The sequence below is a fragment of the Rhipicephalus microplus genome, chromosome 6 (assembly GCF_043290135.1).
Source record: "Rhipicephalus microplus isolate Deutch F79 chromosome 6, USDA_Rmic, whole genome shotgun sequence".
Taxonomy (NCBI): domain Eukaryota; kingdom Metazoa; phylum Arthropoda; class Arachnida; order Ixodida; family Ixodidae; genus Rhipicephalus; species Rhipicephalus microplus.
The window spans coordinates 78,847,312-78,867,514 of NC_134705.1; the positions used below are offsets into that span (position 1 = coordinate 78,847,312).

At 47.0% G+C, this 20,203-nt stretch overlaps 1 protein-coding gene across 1 annotated transcript in view; it reads left to right on the top strand.

Annotated features, from left to right (window-relative positions):
- LOC119167572 (uncharacterized) overlaps positions 1-18,790 on the top strand; it is a 28,432-nt gene extending 9,642 nt beyond the window's left edge. The window contains exons 3-5 of the mRNA XM_037419078.2: positions 2,157-2,315; positions 14,248-14,418; positions 18,594-18,790. Of these exons, the coding sequence (XP_037274975.1) occupies positions 2,157-2,315; positions 14,248-14,418; positions 18,594-18,662 (399 nt within the window). The 3' untranslated portion in view covers positions 18,663-18,790. The remainder of the gene's footprint in view (positions 1-2,156; positions 2,316-14,247; positions 14,419-18,593) is intronic.
- The last annotated feature ends 1,413 nt before the right edge of the window (positions 18,791-20,203 follow it).

The window sequence follows — 20,203 nt, forward strand, 5'->3', positions numbered from 1 at the left end:
AGGTTCTCTTCACAACCATGTTAGAATGTTTGCAGTTTTGCAAAACTGCCGCTGCAACGTTAAGTCTGGACTTGGAGCTTATGGCGTTTCGGTAAGCGATGGAGCGAGTTTTGCATTCCCAGCTATGGCAGCCGTATTGTCGCAGATACTTGAGGCATGTCCTTGTCATTAAATTTCGATGCGTGCTGGATGAATACCTTGTTGTCAGAATTTTCTTTATAGTCTGTGCCATGTCTTATAAACCTGTCGTGGCTTTGCCATTTCTAAAGTAATTGCTGTTGCAAAGCTGATCCCGTGAACTTCATATCCGACACAATGCAAATACAGATGCTCCGTTGAAATTTTTGCATGTCTTTTACACAAGGACGTTATGACCAATCACGCCCTCTTGGAAGCTACTTTGGAGCAAAGAAAAAAATATATTTATTGCTCGTCCAACTAAAAAGTAGGTATTTTTCTACTGTCGATTCTAGTTTTTCTGGTTTTTAGTTTTACAAAAATATATAGGGGGATAGCTGCCATAGTAGGGTAGTTGGTAGAGCGTCGGACGTTTTATTGGAAAGTCGCTACTTCGGTCCCTGCCCACGGCAAGTTATCTTTTTTGTCCACTCTTCTTTCTTAACCCCTGTGGCTGGTATCTTTTTTATACTTGGCTGTGCAACACGTCATCTTCCAGGCCATCATAGCTGGTCTGCTGAGTTATCTATGAGCCCTTGATTAATCATGTTATACAATTCCCATGCCATGCATGGGGATGGTAAATGTAGTCATTAAGTCAAAATTGTGTCACATGATAACTGTACTGAGCAACTGTCAAATTAAGTCGCATGATAACTGTACTGAGCAACTCTAATGTCACCTTAAAACATACTGGAGTTCTGTATAATATGGAAGACTGCACTCTGGTGGAGCCATGGAGTGATATAAGAAGCAATAGGCGCTACAAATGTGCGTTCTGCATTTCAGGATTGACTTACTTTATGCCTTCAGCTGTGTCTCAAGGAGAGCTTTCACGTGTCAACAACGATCAGCAACTGGGGTTCTTGCGGCCGGCCCTATTCATGTGGGTCAGAAGCCCTATTCGTTAAATGGGTGAATTTGCTTTGCCAGACATGCTTTCCAGTGGTCTGGTATGGAAAATTCACGCATACACTATGGTCCATCATGCGACAGTGAAAATATTCTTGCGTGACTATATTCCCCTCCTCAGAAGAAAGAGAGGCACCTAAGAAACGATTTCGGTGTGTTGTGCACGTGCTATCTGCCGCCTTCTCTTACACTTAGTGTAAAAACACTTTGCTCTCCTGTTAACAATATGTCTGTATTCTAAAGCATAGGTAGTTGTTGGACTATTCAACTAAAAAGGCAGCAACACCCACCTGTGGCGTAGCAAGATCAGTCGAGAGATATAAGACAAAAGACATTGTGCAGAGTGGACTATTCAACTAAAAAGGCAGTAACACCCACCTGTGACGTAGCAAGATCAGTTGAGAGATATAAGACAAAATACATCGTGCAGAGTATTTCCTGCACAAATGCGCACATTAGAAAACTGTTTCAGTTCAGTAGGTGTGTCTCATGAGAGGCAACATTTTTTTTTTGTGTGTGTGAAGCCCTGTCATTGGTCCCTGTCCTAGGTTATTTCTCTCGTTAGAGGACAGGTTCGAAATAGTAGTTCGCGTATGCTTAGGCTTTATGGGTTAGTCGCTGAAGTACGGATGACAGTCTAGCTAAAGAAAACGAAGGCTTGCAAGAGTACTCGTCTTGTTTGTTCACTGGAACTCAGCTTGCTTTGCCAGTTAAATATTGTATGCCCAGTTCTGCCTCTAAAGAGGGAGGTGCCGCTGCTCACTTCGGTTGCCGATATCTGCCACAGTGGAGCACTGATTGTGGTTCCCAGCCACTGGCTTGAACATTGTACGTTTGATTCCTGCTGGGGTGGTTACATTTAGATGGAGGTGAAATGCTATAGGGTTGTACACTGTGCAGTGCCAGTGCACATTATGAAACACCCGGTGGTTGAAATTTCCAGAGCCCTTTGCCATGGAGTCTCTCAATGATAAGGTGGTTTTGGGACATAAAACCTCATATTTTATCTATTTGGTTGCTAATGATGTAGACACACTGAGCCTTCTCTGTTAATTTTTTATGTGCAGATTAAGGTGCTGGAAAAGGGGGTCCAGTTCAGCAAGGAAAGGCTTGCTGCCTTGGAAGCATCCCAGGAGCCTGAAGAGCCACCACTGAACATGGCGCTTTGTGAATACTATGGTCAAACTGTCAAACAACTTATGAAGGCTCGCAAGGCCATGCTGGAGGTATGTTGTGTCAGATATATATTTGTTGAAGTCCATATTCAATATATGAATAACTCTCCAAAGCTACTTGAACACTATCAAGAGAAAAGACTATAACAGATGCATTTTGCCGGCACTTTCCTACAGAGCAAAAAGCTGCTGGCTTACACAAGCAGTTCTACTTGAAGGGGCACTGACACAAAAACTTTGGCCGTGCGTTTTTCTGCTGCAATGTGTTGCTGGGGACCTGTTAGCGATAACATAGCACATTGTTTTATGGACTGCGTGTCATATAATTAATTACAGGCTCGTTAATGCAGGCCAGTGTCAGTTTCAGTTCCAAATACAACAAGCCACAGGGTGCAACTATCATCACCTAACTTGGACAGCCCTCTGGGCCCGCATTAAGAAGTCCTTTCGAATAGGAAAGAAGTCCTTTCGCACAGTCCACATCAAGAAGTGCTTTCAAATGGGGAACGGTACTGCAGTGTCGCCAAACACGAAACTTTCAAAGTGTGCGCCGAGGCTACGCACTGGCAACCAACTGCCGAAAGGTGCAGACTGTAAGAACAAACGCGGCAAAAAAAAATAGCAGTCATACCTCAATATATCTAACACGAATATATCGAATTATTGCCTATATCGAACAATTCCTATATCACTCGGGAAATCGCATGCATTATTGATTTTTTATTTTGAAGAAAGTTTGACATATAATGGATATATCGAAATCAGCCACCCCAAACCGCCCGCGCTCCATTGACAGGCGGCGAGCTTTCCCGCAACTCTCGAAAGTAGCGGTAGAGCGGCGGGCGTTTACGAATGTTGCACACATCGATGGCGCCGAGAGCGCCACTTTTAAGGAAGCGGCGTACGCGCACCGCAGCCTTGCAGCTTGCAGTCGTTGCAGTCTCCATGGTGTCAACGGCACTCTGCGCACTTGTTGGGAGGATTCGCTCGCAGGATTTCGAGCTGGACAGTTGTGCCCTTGCCATCTCCGACGCCAGCGTAGCTCCCACCGACTGGTTCGCCCTCCGCGGTCTCCTGACGCCGTGCAGCTCTCGCATTGTGGCGCCCCGCCCTTGGACTGCTTCGACCGGATCCCCACTTTCCTATCTCCTTCTTTTTTCCGTGGCTTGCCTGTCTATTTCTTCATCTATTTCCTTCTATTCTTTTTATCCCTCCTTCCCCCCACCCCTATAAGGCACTGCACCGTGTCGCCTGATCGCAGACAGAAATTAGGTGCCTTTTTCCTCTTCCTTACAATCACTACCACCACTACTTGTCACAAGCTCCTCCCCCGTGCGCGACAGGCCTAACTCGGAACGGCGGAGCTCACGGATGTGGAGATTGTCGCCGAAGCTACTGCTGAGCAGCCAAACGAAGACTCTGCCGAGGTGGATCTCGCAAGTGCTGATGGTGTTCCGCTCCCGACATCAGCTGAGGTCGTAGCTGCCTTGGCCCTTGTGCGCTGCCACTGCGGCGCGATTGAAGGCACCGGCCTATCACTTATGGATCGCCTGGACTATATTGAGGACGTAGTCGTCAAACACGCCATGGCCAACAAAAAGCAGTCTACTCTTTTTCAATATTTTAAACCAACACAATAAATACTATGTTTGAATATTCAAGTGAGTATTTACTGCACCACACTTGAACGGTTCATTGGTTGTTTTCAGCAAGCTGTTGACGCATCTTTTTTCGTGATTTTTTATATCGAATTCTGGATATATCGAACTATTTCACGATCGCCGCGCCGTTCGATATATCGAGGTTCGACTGTATAACTTTATTGATTGCAGCGTGGTAGCGTGAGGGATGTAGGGGCCTTCTTCCTTTGAGGGTGTCAATGGCCCGATGGAGTCGAGTGCTCATGCAAACTTCAAAATTATTTTAAAATACCTTTCAAGCTATATTCACCATTGATATTTTGCAGATGATATACAAATGTTCACGAGAATCGACCCTGCAGGCTATCTCAGCCGCGAAATTTTGTGTCAGTACCCCTTTTAGTAGAGGGTGATGCAGTGTGCCATGGAACAGAAAACCATAGAGGTAATTGTAAGGGCAATATGCTATGCTGGGATAGTTGGTGCACCGTTCCTTGAAAGAAGGTCTCTTCTTCGTTTTGGCTTTAAAGATTGCCACAGCTTTCATGTAACCCTTAAGGACCTTAAGGTCCCTAGGGTTATATGTGTAAGATTATATGTGCAAGGTTATGGGGCTAGAAGAGAGCAGAGTGAGTCATGGAACGCTTGTAAGAATATATTAGCAGAAATCAGAAAAAAAGAAATGGACATGGAAAGGGTATTAGCTTAAAGACAGGATAACTGTTGGTCATGAAAAGTAACTTCTAAGAGATGACACAACGCGTGATGGGAGACTGAAAGTTGGTCACGCATATCAGATTGAGAAGTTCGCAGGTACAACGAGCTCACACCGAGCACAGGACTGAGTTGATTAACGGAACATGTAACAGGTGCTTCCCCTGCACTGGGCGAGATCAGGCTGCTGCCGCCGCTGATGATGATGATGATGACATTTATGGATATTTATTTATTTGATTTGCATACATGGATACACAAGAGCACAGAGGAAGAAGGGAGAAAGCAAGCTGGCAACTGCCACCTGGAGGGGCACAACGCCTGCTGACTTTTTAGGGAGTAGAGAAGAAACAGATTTAAAGTCGACCCCTCTTAAACGGAACTCGAAGGGTATCGATAAAACTTTTCCATTTATCAGAAGTTTTATTCAAGCAAAGTACATTTATTTAGTGAACCAAGATCGTTATTCAAATTGCAAAAACCTCAACTTACTCATGAGGATGAGTACAAGAAAAAAAAGGAGTGAGGAGTGCTTTGTCTGGCTTGCTTGAGTTCTTTCACAAGGTATGCACCCATGCCTGACAAATTACATAGAAATTCTGGACAAGCCTCATGCTCAAAATAGTGCTGCAAAAGTTCAATAGCCTCTTTAACTGATCGGTCTGGTGGCATCACTGCACTGGCAGTATTGCCATCACATTCATCGCTCGAAGGTTGATCCTCATCTTTCACGACAGGTACGAACAATTTCGTCGATTGATTCATTGTCCTGCAGCATGAAAGGGGCAGAGGGCACGACCTGACTGAATACTGCCACGTTCCATATCCCAAGTTTTTGTTATCGTTCCGAAACACCACACGATTCTCAGCGCAAACCGCGCCTACAGTTTTCGAGAAGGTTCCGGACTGTAGTAGATCATTTCGATAAGATCACGCCCACTGTGCGAACGGTACAGATTGTTCTGGAACCTACGCCACCGCCAGCGATAACGCTAGAACATTTGACTGCAAGGGTATAGATGCGGACGCGCTTCGCCGCTTGTCAGTTGTTGATCGAAGGCCGACGCTCCGTTCGCCGCTATCAGTCCGAGACTGCTATCTGTACGAGACTGCTGCTGTAATTGGACTTTCCGTTTACTGGGCACAGGTTCGCCCAAATAAACAGTTAAATCCCAACCCGAAGTCTCCTGTCTTCGGCCACGTCACGACCCCGTGACATTTGGTGGAGGTGCTGCTTCGTTCATGTACCGGACGCCCCCGTCAAGCCGTGAACCCAGCCCACGTCGCGGAGAAGACACCGACGCCAACCAAGAGCAGCGAACAAGCCGCCGACAGCAAGGGCTACCACCGGAGTACGGGCTTCTACAAGACAAGACGCAGAAGACCAAGGCCATGACCGCGACTGCAGCGACAATGACAACCGCAGCGTCCCAGCCCACGATGGTCATGCATCAACCCAGGGAACCACCAATTTTCCATGGGTCATCGTTCGAAGACCCGGAGTCCTGGCTAGAAATATACGACCGTGTGGCCGCCCTCAACCACTGGGATCATGACGAAAAGCTGCGTCGTGTGTTCTTCTATTTGGAAGACACCGCAAGGACCTGGCTCGAAAATCGAGAGTCCACGCTCCGAACGTGGGATGTTTTCTGCGGCGCATTCCTGCAAACGTTCGCGAGCGTCGCTCGCAAAGCGAGGGCCGCTGCTCTACTAGAGACCCGGGTTCAGCTACCAAATGAAAAGGTTGGAATTTTCACAGAGGAGATGACCCGCCTATTTCGTCACGCTGACCCGGACATGCCTGAGGAGAAGAAAGTTCGTTTCCTCATGCGAGGGGTCCAACAAGAGCTCTTCGCGGGACTAATGAGGAATCCCCCGAACACCGTCCAAGAATTTGTATCCGAGGCGACCACCATCGAAAAAAACCTTGACATGCGCACCAGACAGTATAATCGTCGCCTGACTCCAGAATGCGCTGCTGCTCAAACCAGTGACCCCGAAAACCTGCGTGAAACAATCCGAGCGATCGTGCGGGAAGAGCTGCGCAAACTGTTGCCTTCGGCGCACCCTCAAGTGGATTCGATCACCGACATTGTGCGAGAAGAAGTTCGGCAATCACTTCGAATTCCCCAAACACCGCTGCCCGAGCCAGAAACTATGAGCTACGCCGCTGCATTGCGCCACATTGCTCCTCCCCGTACACGCCAAAACGCCGCCCCGTCGCACTTCCGTCGCCAAACACCACCGCCGCCGCCACCCCCACCGACGACCTACCGTTCACTAGCGAGCCAGCGCAGTGCGCCGAGGAAAACCGACGTTTGGCGCACCCATGACCACCGCCCACTGTGCTACCACTGCGGCGAGGCCGGGCACACTTAGCGCCGTTGCCAGTACCGACAGATGGGACTGCGTGGCTTCGCCGTCGATGCACCACGTCCGCAGCCAGGGGAACGGCCACGTGACATCGCCGACTACCTGACAGGAACTGAATGGACACCCCGAAGTCCTTCCCGTTCGCCGTCGCCCAGCCGCCGCATGTCACCGCACCCCCGGCAGTACTCCGGCCCAACGCGGGGCCGGTCTCCTAGCCCGTATCCGGGAAACTAAGGGCAGCAACCGGTGGAGGTGCGGTTGCTGTGCGACGAACTACCGAAGATCCTCCTCCTCCGACGACGCCGCGACGGAGCTTTCCGAACACAATGCCAACCAGGCAAAGCCCTGACGGCGAAAGCTCACTTACCGAAGGTGGCCTGACGACGCAACACGGAAGCAGCGGAACAAGTCGACGCAGCCGTGACCCGACGCCACGCCCTAACTGTAATGCGAGACGGCGAACTAGCGACCTCGACGTTCTTATCGACAGCCACAGTGTGACCGCTCTCGTCGATACTGGAGCTGACTATTCCGTCATCAGTGGGTCGTTCGCCGCGAAGCTAAAGAAAGTTAGGACAGCTTGGAAAGGCCCTGAAATCCGCACAGCCGGAGATCATCTCATAACGCCTGCAGGAAACTGCACAGCGAGAGTCACCATTAACGGCCGTATTTATCCTACAGACTTCGTAGTCCTACAGCGTTGCTCGAGAGATGTCATCCTTGGCATGGACTTCTTATGCCTCCATGGTGCTGTCATCAACTTAAAAACAAAGTCGATAACGTTATCCACAGAAGAAGCACTACCGCCGCGCACGCCGTCAGGACACCATGCCTTGAATGTGCTGGAAGAACAAGTCACCATTCCGCCTCGCTCAAGCGTCATTATTTCAGTCGGCGCTCCTAAATCACCTGACTTGGAAGGCGTCATTGAAGGCAGTCAGCATCTGCTGGTCACCCGAAATATTTGCGTCGCAAGAGGAATTACAGAGCTGCGGGGAGGCAAAGTAATGGTTATGCTCACAAATTTCAGCAATGAGTACAAACATGTGAACAAAGGAACAACGGTCGCATACATCGAAGAAATTGTCGAAGCCACCAGTGCTTTCGCCCTCGCCGATTCTGCGGAACCTGCTCAGAGGAACCAAGCCCCTCCCATAGCTTTCAACGTCAATCCCAGACTTCCGAACGATAAGCAAGAACAGCTCAAGGCCCTGCTCCTGCAATACGAAGATTGCTTTTCGTCGTCATCGAAAATTCAGCAGACCCCAATCACGAAACATCGCATCATAACCGAAGAAAATGTCAGACCACTCCATCAGAGTCCGTACAGGGTTTCGACGCGAGAACGTGAGGCCATGAAGAGACAAGTTGATGAAATGCTGCGGGATGACATTATCCAGCCGTCCAAGAGTCCATGGGCATCCCCCGTGGTGTTAGTGAAGAAAAAGGATGGGACCCTACATTTCTGCGTCGATTATCGCTGCCTGTACAAAAGCACAAGAAAGGACGTGTATCCTCTCCCACGAATAGACGACGCACTTGATCGGCTCCATAACGCCAAGTACTTTTCGTCAATGGACCTCAAGACTGGCTATTGGCAAATCGAAGTCGATGAAAGAGACCGAGAGAAGACGGCGTTAATAACACCGGACGGCCTCTTCGAGTTTAAGGTGATGCCCTTCGGCCTTTGCTCAGCACCTGCAACTTTTCAACGCGTTATGGATACAGTACTGGCAGGATTGAAGTGGCAGACTTGCCTTGTGTACTTGGACGACGTAGTTGTGTTTTCCTCGAGTTTCGACGAGCATCTTCGGCGCCTTGAAGCTGTACTTCAAGCCATCAAGACTTCCGGACTCACACTGAAGCCAGAAAAGTGCAGATTTGCGTATGAGGAGCTCTTGTTTCTGGGGCACGTTATCAGCAAGTCTGGAGTTCGTCCCGATCCACGGAAAACAGCCGCCATCGCCGAATTCCCACCGCCCACTGACAAGAAAGCCGTGCGCCGATTTCTGGGCCTGTGTGCCTATTATAGGCGGTTTGTGAAAAACTTCACCCGCATCGCCGATCCTCTCACTAACCTTACCAAGGCCGACGTGGAGTTTAAGTGGGAAACGCCGCAGGAACACGCTTTCCAGGAGCTTAAACATCGCCTCCAGACGCCTCCGTTACTTGCCCATTTCGACGAATTCGCCGAGACAGAAATACATACTGACGCAAGCAGCGTAGGTCTTGGCGCCGTTCTTGTGCAGAGGGCTGACGGGCTTGAAAGGGTTATTAGTTACGCCAGCCGATCGCTATCCAAAGCAGAAGCAAATTATTCCACAACAGAAAAGGAGTGCCTCGCCATCATCTGGGCTACGTCGAAATTTCGCCCCTACCTCTACGGCAGGCCCTTCAAAGTTGTGAGCGACCACCACGCATTGTGTTGGCTAGCCACCTTGAAGGACCCTTCAGGTCGCCTCGCACGGTGGAGCCTGAGACTTCAAGAATATGACATTACTGTAATTTACAAGTCCGGCAAAAAACACTCCGACGCCGACTGTCTCTCTCGTGCGCCTGTCGACCAACCGCTACCCGACGACCCGGATGACGACTTTTTCTTAGGAACGATAACTACCGACGACTTCGCTGAACGACAGAGGGCCGACCCGGAACTTAAGGCCCTAATAGAATACCTCGAAGGCCGGACCGCCGAAGTCCCGAAGGTATTCAAGCGCGCACTTGCGTCGTTCTTTCTACGAAACGGTCTTCTACAAAAGAAAAACTTTTCACCGCTTCGAGCTAAGTACCTCCTTGTGGTGCCTTCAGCTCTGCGACCAGAACTCCTGCAGGCCCTGCACGACGATCCGACGGCAGGGCACCTCGGTGTGTCTCGCACGCTCGCGAGGATACAAGAAAGGTACTACTGGCCACGTCTTACCACCGACGTCACTCGTTATGTGAAAACATGCCGGGACTGTCAGCGACGCAAGACACCGCCGACAAGGCCAGCGGGACTCCTGCAGCCAATTGATCCACCTTGCCGACCTTTCCAGCAGATTGGTATGGACCTACTCGGGCCGTTCCCGACGTCGGCTTTCAGAAACAAGTGGATCGTGGTAGCTACCGACTACCTCACCCGCTACGCCGAGACCAAAGCCCTGACAAAAGGCAGTGCATCCGAGGTAGCTAAGTTCTTCGTCTAAAATATCGTCCTACGTCACAGCGCCCCGGAGGTCCTTATCACCGACAGAGGAACGGCATTCACTGCCGACTTAACTCAAGCGATCTTGGCATACAGCCAAACAAACCACCGCCGGACGACAGCGTACCACCCACAGACCAACGGCCTCACCGAGCGGCTTAACAAGACGATCGCCGACATGCTGTCAATGTACGTGGATGTCGAACACAAGACGTGGGACGCCATTCTTCTGTATGTGACCTTCGCATACAACACGGCGGTGCAGGAGACGACGCAGATATCTCCATACAAATTGGTCTACGGAAGGAGCCCGGCAACGACGCTCGATGCCATGTTACCCAACGTCACCGACGAAGAAAACCTTGATGTGAGCGAGTACCTTCAACGCGCCGAAGAAGCCCAACAACTTGCGCTTCTCCGTATCAAGAATCAACAGACGACCGACAGCCACCGTTACAACCTTCGACGACGCTTCGTGGAATACCAGCCCAGTGAACGTATTTGGGTGTGGACGCCGATACGCCGACGTGGACTAAGTGAAAAGCTTCTGCGACGGTACTTCGGACCGTACAAAGTGGTTCGACGTCTCGGCCCACTTGATTACGAGGTTGTCCCCGACGGCATCACGAACTCTCAACGACGCCGATCGCGACCTGAAGTCGTACATGTCGCGCACCTCAAGCCGTTTCATGCGCGTTAACAAACCGAAACAGTGTTTTTTGTATTATTGTTGTATCGTAATTTATTCACTGTACTTTCTTGCATTATTATTGTACGTTCATCTTTAGTTAAAGCATCGGGACGATGCCTTTTTTTAGAGGGGGGCAATGCCACGTTCCATTTTCCAAGTTTTTGTTATCATCCCAAAACACCACACGATTCTCAGCGCAAACCGCGCCTACAGTTTTCGAGAAAGTTCCGGACTGTAGTAGATCATTTCGATAAGATCACGCCCACTGTGCGAACGGTACAGATTGTTCTGGAACCTACGCCACCGCCAGCGATAACGCTAGAACATTCGACTGCAAGGGTATAAATGCCGACGCGCTTCGCCGCTTGTCAGTTGTTGATCGAAGGCCGACGCTCCGTTCGCCGCTATCAGTCCGAGACTGCTATCTGTACGAGACTGCTGCTGTAATTGGACTTTCCGTTTACCGGGCACAGGTTCGCCCAAATAAACAGTTAAATCCCAACCCGAAGTCTCCTGTCTTCGGCCATGTCACGACCCCGTGACAATACTGTCTCAATGTCGGCATCAGCAAGGCTTTCTTCTTCATCAGGTACTGCTTTCTTGCGCTTGAAAGCCAGCATGGTGAAAGCATCTGCGTATTGTTGTTGCCTTCACTTGCTCCCAGGCACAAACCAAAATGTGGATGGCTGCCAATAAATCTATGCTGTAGCATTTCCCGCTGCCTGCTCTAAGTATCATTTGATGGAGCAATTGTCTGTGGTAATGAACTTTAATGTTCTGAATAACCCCTTGATCCATCGGCTGGATCACTGCTGTTGCATTGGCTGGCGAAAACTCCAGAGTGATGGCTTGGAGTACTTGAACCTGACCGTGGGCTGGGCAATTATCCACGGTGAAGATAACCTTCCTGCCTTGCCTCGTAAAACTAGCGTCTTCCTCCCGAAGCCAGTTTTTGAAAATGGCCATGGTCACCCATGCTCTTCTGTTTCCATAGTACGCAACGGGCAGGTGTCGAATGCCTTTGAAACGTGGGTACCTTGATTTTTCTATTACCAATAGTTTCAATTTCTCATCTCCTGCCATGTTTGCACCTACCAGCACAGTGATGCAATCTTTACTGCGTTTTCTTCTACTACAGGCTTTGCCTTTGAAGATGAGAGTTTTTGATGGAAGTGCCTTATAAAAAAGACCCATTTCATCGACGGTGAAGATGTCTCGTGGTTCAAAGCTCATCAAAATTTCCATTGCCAGTCGGTGCAAGTGTACCACTCTCACCTGAGATTGCTTTGAAGACTAGGCCATAGAGTGTTTTGAAGCGGCTGAGCCATCCGTCGCTTAGGACAAAGTTCTTAACACCCATTTGCATGGCAATCTTTCGAGCTTTCTGCTCGAGGATCGGTCCGCTTATGGGCAAATTGGAACACCGTGCATGCTTGAACCACCGAAAAAACTTTTTCTGGTTGTTCATTAGGCATCGTCCACGTCCGTTGAGATGTAAAGATCCCGTTCTTAACAGTGCCTTCAACCTTTTCTCTGTCTTTCCAAATCCGCGACAGCGCAGATTTCGGGATGTATTTTTTGCCACCTCCGTCTTGGGCAGGCCGCTTCGATCAAGCTTCTGAAAAATTTGCGGCTTTTTTTCAAGCGAGAGTGCATGGTGCGGCCGCTTCCTTTCCATCGGCCTGAAATAGCACCGTGATCCACCGCACTTAGCCACACAAATAGGCCTAATGCACAATTGACTCGCCGACTCAGCTCCCTCAGCTACAAGCGAGAATTGCTTTTGGATTGGCTTGTCTAGATCTTGAGGTGTTGCCATGGTGTTGAGACTACCTTTGGCATGAGCGAGTCTATACTGTGTTTAGAGTTTGTGCTAATTAACCGCAGGTGACCAATAAGCCCTGTTTCGATCAACCGATGAATTTTACTGCACAACACATTGAAATCCAGCCATATGAGCCCATTTAGTTCCGTTAATGAGGCATCTTCATTTAATTGAGTTTTGTTTATTGAGAGTCCACTGTATAAGGATAGTACCGGATGAGAAAAAAACACAGCGGGTCTCCGTAGAGTGTACAGCATAGTCTCAACCTTAAGCAGGAAAAACGACCTTCATAGAAGTTTAAGTTGAAATTTATTTGCATCATCACAATGCGGGAATGCACAAGCTCAAAGTGAAAATTGATTTGCTGCACTGAAGCCCCCATGTACAGGGCACCCAAAAAGGGCTCCAATATACACGAAAAAGGAATTAGAACCGTTTAACATTGCAGTGCAATCTCTAATGCTATACATGATACAAGCAGCTTGACGGTAATTAAAATACACAAAAACACTAACATCATGAAAAAAAAACACATCGTGGAACTAAACACGCTGTATATCATGGATGCCGCATTTTTCCGTGTCAAGGCCTCGGAGAGTCAGTTTGTTCAGCAGAACTGCAATTCCTGTGGCAACATTTGCTGCCTGTGCAGAGTACAACAAAGTGGAACTACTCTCTTTGCTATGAAATGCACTATATACAGCAGTACTAATTTTCAGCAATCATATGCTAAGTAATACGTGCTCACAGTTATGTAAAGTTTTTTCGTAACGCATGCATAAAAAAAAAAAAAACTTGACGTTTGAGCATCGGCTGTCCCCTTTCAAAAGGATCTGTAAAGGTGTCCTTTCCCAGCAGCCCATGCTGCAGTATTTTGCGTATAGATCGGATGCTTTGCAGCTAGCATTTCATGTCATTAAGTAAACCCTTATTTGAATTCTTATTCGTGAAGTAGGAATAGTTTGCATTTAGGTATAGAGCCTATGTAATAATTAGCAATTTTTTATCTAACCAGTCTCGTCATGTGTGTTTTTTCAGAATGCTTTGGGCTTTCTCTCGCCTTTCTAAGCCCAACCTTACCATAGCACTTAGTGAGATTTGAAGGGGGTAACAAGTCCAAGGGTCTGTGATTTTATGTTAAGATGACTTGATGGCACATGCCATTGTATGTGCGCTAGTTTAACTCCCGTACCACTATTTTAACATCATTTTAAGTTGCTCAATCATCTGGTTATCTCTTGATTATTGTCAGTCTGTTACCTTAGGAGGCTGCCTGATTGCTCTCAATTATTTTTTAACCACTGTTAATTCCTGCTTCATTTTGTAGTGGTGTGACAACCGTGTGGCAACCTTATTCACTTTGATGGACAATAGGCATCTTGTGGGATGCATAGAGCTACAATGTGCACCTGTTGCTTTTTTGCTTTAGCTTTTCCTGACATCGTGTTAAGAACAGGCTAATGATTGCTTTTCCCTTTAGGCAAGTCATGTAAGGCTTTAGAAACATGTAAGCTAGCAACAGTGATGATGATATGAGACAATTTGTGGTGTTGCAGATGCCTCCACCCAGCGTGCCTCCTGTGGTGCTTGACGAGGAGGGTGAGAAGCTCATTGCAAAAGCTAAGGAATACCTCGAGGACTTCAGGACCCAAGTGTGCTGCACAACCATGCTGAAAGCCTTGGCGGGCAGTGCTGAGGCGCACAAGCCACGTGGCACGACGCGAGAAGTGAGTTGTTGGGTTAGAGCAACGCAAGCGAACCGTAATGCTCGCAATGTTCCTTACAAAGCCTACCTAAGTACTATACCACGACACCCTCAGAGAAGTGCATAGGCTTGTGTGAATATTCGAGTGCTTCAAATATTCCAACAAATGTTACAACGCTTGAATTCACTTCGACGTGGATTCAGATTGTTCGGAATGGTGAATAATTTGAAATGAACGAAATTGGCGTACGCTAGAGGACCCTTGACACCAAAATTTGGGAACCCGAGATCTTTGTGTTGTTTGATAGTCCTGCATGTAGGGCACCTCTGACTGATTATTAGACTGCGATGTGGAAGTGCGCGTTAAAAAAATGCGCGACCACATCAGCCTAAACTAAAGAGGATGAAGAAGATGACGCGCGGTTGCAGCACGTGTGGGCGTGAACATTTGAGACCAATAGGTGCCTCCTCTGAGATTTACAATGGCAGCCACAGAGGAACAGCGAATCGAGGCAGACATGGCTTGTCTGTTCGAGCGAAGGTTCCCAGGGCACGAGAGTGACGGCTGGCAGAATTCCTGCATCATGGTCGCTGCGGGTTCTCACCTGAACATGAAGCTCCTTCTCGTTGTCTGGCGTTGGCCAGACTAGCCCTACGTCTCCAGCGTCATGCCCGAGCGGCAGCTGCCGAAGGTCGCTGAACTTCACCGGCCCGACGCTTCCCTTCTTTAAGCCAACAATGCGACTGTCGTGATCGCATCTCCAGACATCCTCGGCTGCACGAATGCATCCACGTCTGGATTCTGTCGCCTCCTCTGCAATCGCTGCGTCTACTGAACAGTGATACAGCTCTTTCCTCCAAAATGGGCCTTCTCTGAACTGCTCGCATTCTTTGACTCTTTCGGGTTTTTGTTAACCTCTTTCTCTTTGCATGCTCTGTTCTTTTGTTAGTTATTTGTTATTGTTCTGGGTTTCTTGAATTAATGATGGGATTTCTTGGGCACAAATGGTCTCATCTCTGATTTCTTAATGACTTTTACGTCATAGTGCATGAACCTACATGAGAGCTTGCTCCATAAAAAGCCTTGTGACAAAGACGAGCATCACCTATAAGATATTTTAATTTGGTTAATTTGGTGAGTGCATGCTCATCCCAGTATTCAGGTGCAATCAACATTTTCTGTGAATTAACGTAGACAGGAGTGCCCCTCGTGACGTTGCAGAGGTCTCGCAAGTACCGTTGGTGTCAGAACATGCGGGGTGCGCCCAATAGCCCGATTGGCATATAGTGTGGACTATTGTTTTGATCGCCCCTATTTCTCGGTTGTTGGCTGCTTACGCGAGCAATGCTTTTATTTTTTCTGAAAGGACGCGCTCAAAGCACCCACATCGTTTTATTCTTCATCGCCTGTGGGTCCCCCTACTTGAAAATGGCGCGTTCAGCGTCACCAAAGCTTCAGTGCATGTAGTCTCAGGCGCTGCCCTGCTGTTGGGTGATAGTTTCTCGTGGTATTTAGGTGGGCATTTCGAACTGATGCAAAATCATTTTGAATTAACAATGCTTGCAATAATTATACGATGCAAAAGAGCAACTACAATTCAATAACGGCATTACCAGATGCAATGCTACAAATTACTGTAAAAACTGTAAAAAAGTGGCATTCAGAGCCTTCGCTGTGAGGGGTCCCTATAAAAAAAAAAAAACGCTTGAAATCTTTTGTAAAGCTGAGCTGGTTTCACTGCAGTGGAGGAATGCTGTGCCGTGGAAACACTTGTGCAAAAGAAATCTGGTGTGTCGTTAAGCTATACTTCAAAACTAAATGTACATACAATCCTAAATTTACAAGCCTATTATATGGACTTACATGCTCCAAGTATAGTAAATTTCAAAAGCTTAGCACTTTTGATCGTTTATATCACTTGAATCCCACTGAAATTTAAATCCTGCTTCTGTGCCAAGTTGCTTTTATTTTGCTTCAAACTAAAAAGGTGACGTTCACAAATGGCTTGTTCTGATTTTAAAATTATTGTGCTTGTTGTTTGAGTCATGACAGACACGCTCATTTTTCTTTACGATATGTGATGTATGCTGTCCAAACTGTTCGATTAGAAATCACTATACCAAATCACTATATGCGTGACCAAATCACTATATAACCAAATCACAATATGCGTGAAACATATTTACTATATATGCACATGCTTAGAAATGAATCATTCGGTGATGATGGGGAAAGATAGTATTTAGTACATAAGACTTTGAGAAGGCTACCTCATGCTAAATCATATAGGGGTAGGAAGTTTAGTAAAGCTCATTTGGGCCAGTTGGCAACAGTTTGTTCTTAGGCGTGAAGCAGCCCACGAAGACGAGACATAAAAGGAAGAAACGTCTTGACGGAACATCCTGTCCAGTCGAAACGTTTCTGAATCCTTTGGTGTCTTGTGTCAGTGTGCTTCTTCACGGGTTAAAAGGAACATACGGATACGCATGGGCGACCGCATATTAATTTGCTGGCATTTAAGTGTTTGTACGATTCCTCCTTCTCCTTCTATTTGCTGCTCTTGAAGGGGCCTTCGGACACAAAAACACAGATGTCTTTTTTGTCGTTTCTCGTGAAACTTCAAAATGCTCAGGCACTGATGTGCAGGTGGTGATGCTCAGCTGAACAGTGTTGTTACAATTTATTGTCATTGGGTGACCACTTTGGTTTCAAACTAGAGCGAAGCTCAATAGCTATTTTCGCGATCGAAAATTGTTACTTCGTGTGGCATCGACAACAATGGCTGGGCGTATTGATTGGCTTGACACTGCATTTTGCGTGCTTAGGTCAGCAAACTCGCTCACGAGTCGACTCACTCGAACTCTGATTGAGCTGAGAGTCCGGATGCGTAATATTTTGGCCAGTTTCAGTCGGAGTGAGTTTGGTTCACAAAAGTTTTAGTGAGTCTGATTAAGGAACGTTTTGGTGAGTGCGTGTTCAAGTGAACCCAAAGCCCGAAAGGTTTTTGTGAGAGTCGGAATGAGCTGTACACTTCTTTGCCATTTATGGCTCTATTTGCTCAACCTGAGCATTACTGATTTGGGTGCATGTTAAAGAACCCCTGGTGGTCAAAATTTCCGGAGCCCTCCACAACAGCGTCTCTCATAATTATATGGTGATTTGGGGCGTTAAACCCTATATATCAATCAATCAATCAACCTCAGCATTACTTTCAGCCTTACGTAAGCGCACGCTTATTCTTATGCTGAATCACGCCTACTTCAAAGCACCAGCATTTATACTTCCGCTCAACATTTATCGATCATTGGCAAGCGTTACAAAGGAAAGGGGTGTGCGATCCTGACACCAACTCCTGAAAACTCTTTTCCTGAAATTTTAAAAGTATCCCCTATTTAAATAAAAATTTGCGCTTACTGGATTGCAACCGCCGATATCTCACATTTGAAGGAACAAAATCGGAAGTCGCGGAGTGGAGTTCCGATTATGGGAGATTATGCTCTGACACTACCTTTTAATAATTCAGTCGTACGCTAAATTGCGAGTTGGCTCACTCGAGTCTAGCCACAAGTCTGAAGGAGTTGTGCAAGTAAAAATTGTATTGAAGTCAGAGTGAGTCTAGTTGAGGAAAGATTTAGTTTTTGAATTAGAGTAATAGTGAGTTCTAAAGGTAAAATATATTTAACAAATGAGTATGAGTGAGCTATGCGTGTTTTACCGACCTGTGGTTGTGTGTAATATTTGTGTTCTCAGCCAGGTCATGCTAGTGAGCTATAAAATAAAACATTTTTACACTTCCTCAGATACTAGAAATTTCGAAAACTGCTGCAAGACTACGATAGGTTCGCTATATAATGGCCACTATGATACCAGTATTCTTCAATAAGAGACACTCAGTGATTGGAACCAGCCTATGACGTCAGTGGCAGTGTAAATAGTGTGTTTGATCTCATCTGTTGGTGTGTTGGAATTTGGAACTTCACTTACAGTGCACTAAATTTAATCTTTTTTTTGTGTGTGTTATTCTCTGTGCTTAACACCACACTCCAGTGCAAGAGAATGTAGAAGAAAAACAAATTGTAACGGGGCCCCCTGGGTACAACAGCCATGTCCAATGACTGTTTGTCTTGGCCCGTGCTGATAGTCTCTTGATGTGCTCCAGGAACAATTTTTTATTCCTTACAATTTAAATTTTACAGAGACTAGTGGAAAGAACATTCAGGGCAGAAGGCATGGGCAAGCTTTCAAGAAGGCCAAACAAGGAGTAAAGACACTTGAAGGAAGAATACTGACATGGACTCGACGCACCTAAGGCCTAGGTCGCAGAGGAGACAAGTTCATTATTTATTGATTTTTTAGTAGTTCAGTTATATAAATAAAATTATTGGAAAATGCCCGCATAGATTGTTTTGTTAGGACTTGGTTGGAATTGTGCCTAGTCTGTAGATGCACATTGAGGATGCACGGCGCAGAAGCTGGAAATAGGATTGCAAGACTCGTGTCAGTAAACATAGGGAGGTTAAAGGGACACTAAAAGGAAATATCAAATACATTTGGGCCGAGAAATTATGCAATCAAAGCTTCACTGTCACTAGTTTATTCATTTTATTATTAGAAGGAAAGTAGGGGCCCAATTTTTACTCTTAAATTTTGGACCAAATATCCACAGTGACGTCATAAATTTCAAACCGCATTCTTTGTTTTTTAATAGAGGGGTGCAACAGCTGTGCCTGTCGGGCCAATTTGATACAAATCTTCATTTCTATGCCGAGCTGCATCAAAACTATGAAATTTGCTGAAATTGAGCCACGCTGTGCCAAAATGCCCGACCATCCTCAATTTTCTTAGATGCGCAAATTTCAGCGAAAAATAGAGGCCACATTGGTCACCTGCAGTTTCCGTCATTAATCAATCCAGGCGCACAGACCTTAACCCTAAACCACGGTGTCGGATATTCCCTTAGGTCAGGGCACTCGCGAGATGCTGTCGACCAGCTAAAGTAACAAAGCTGCATTCCCATCGGTCTGCTGACTTCAGCGGATACCTACCAACGGTACGACGCAACTTCTAGGCGAAAATGTGTTGCCATAGCCACCAACGCTTCGTTGGAAATATGAACTTCCTAGTCAGCAAACGTGGCTAAGGCATGTTTGCAGTTAGAGCTGGAAGCGCATACTGCGTTTTTCATGCACGAGCAGAGTCGACGTGCTGCGAACGCTGGTGTAGCTGACAACCACATTGGTCATCATAGCTGAGGAAGTCAGTCAAGAACTTTAATAAATTGTGCTGAGAAGTTTAAGTTGCCAGGGTGTCCACTGGGGACATCCTAGCAGCCGCTCTTAGCTGAGGCTCGTAACACATTTTTGTCTTAAAGTTCCGTTAGTTGCATCGTCTTGACGATAGACGTCTGGTCTGTCGCTGGATCGACGGGCGCGTGCCATGTTACTTTATCTAGTAGGACGCATCTTTCAAGTGAGCTGAAAAGTTGCAACCTTCACCTAACTCCATCACGGAAAAAAAAAAAAAAAAAGAGGAGGGGAGAGGGGGCGGAGCGGTGTTCGAAAATTTTATGATCTTGCTCTAACCTGTGCAGAATGCTTAAGTCACCTTCGCCACACTGTGCCAGTGTCCTGTAGAAAAGCGTATGATTCAGAAGGGGCTCTTAGCACTAGTCGCGAGATGCAGCACATTTTCTTCATTTACTCATGCGTGTATATACCACATACCTGTAAGTACTAGTATTATTGCTGACTTCTGAAAATGTTACAGGCATGAATTTGGAGCAGTGTATGACATTGCTGGCACCTTT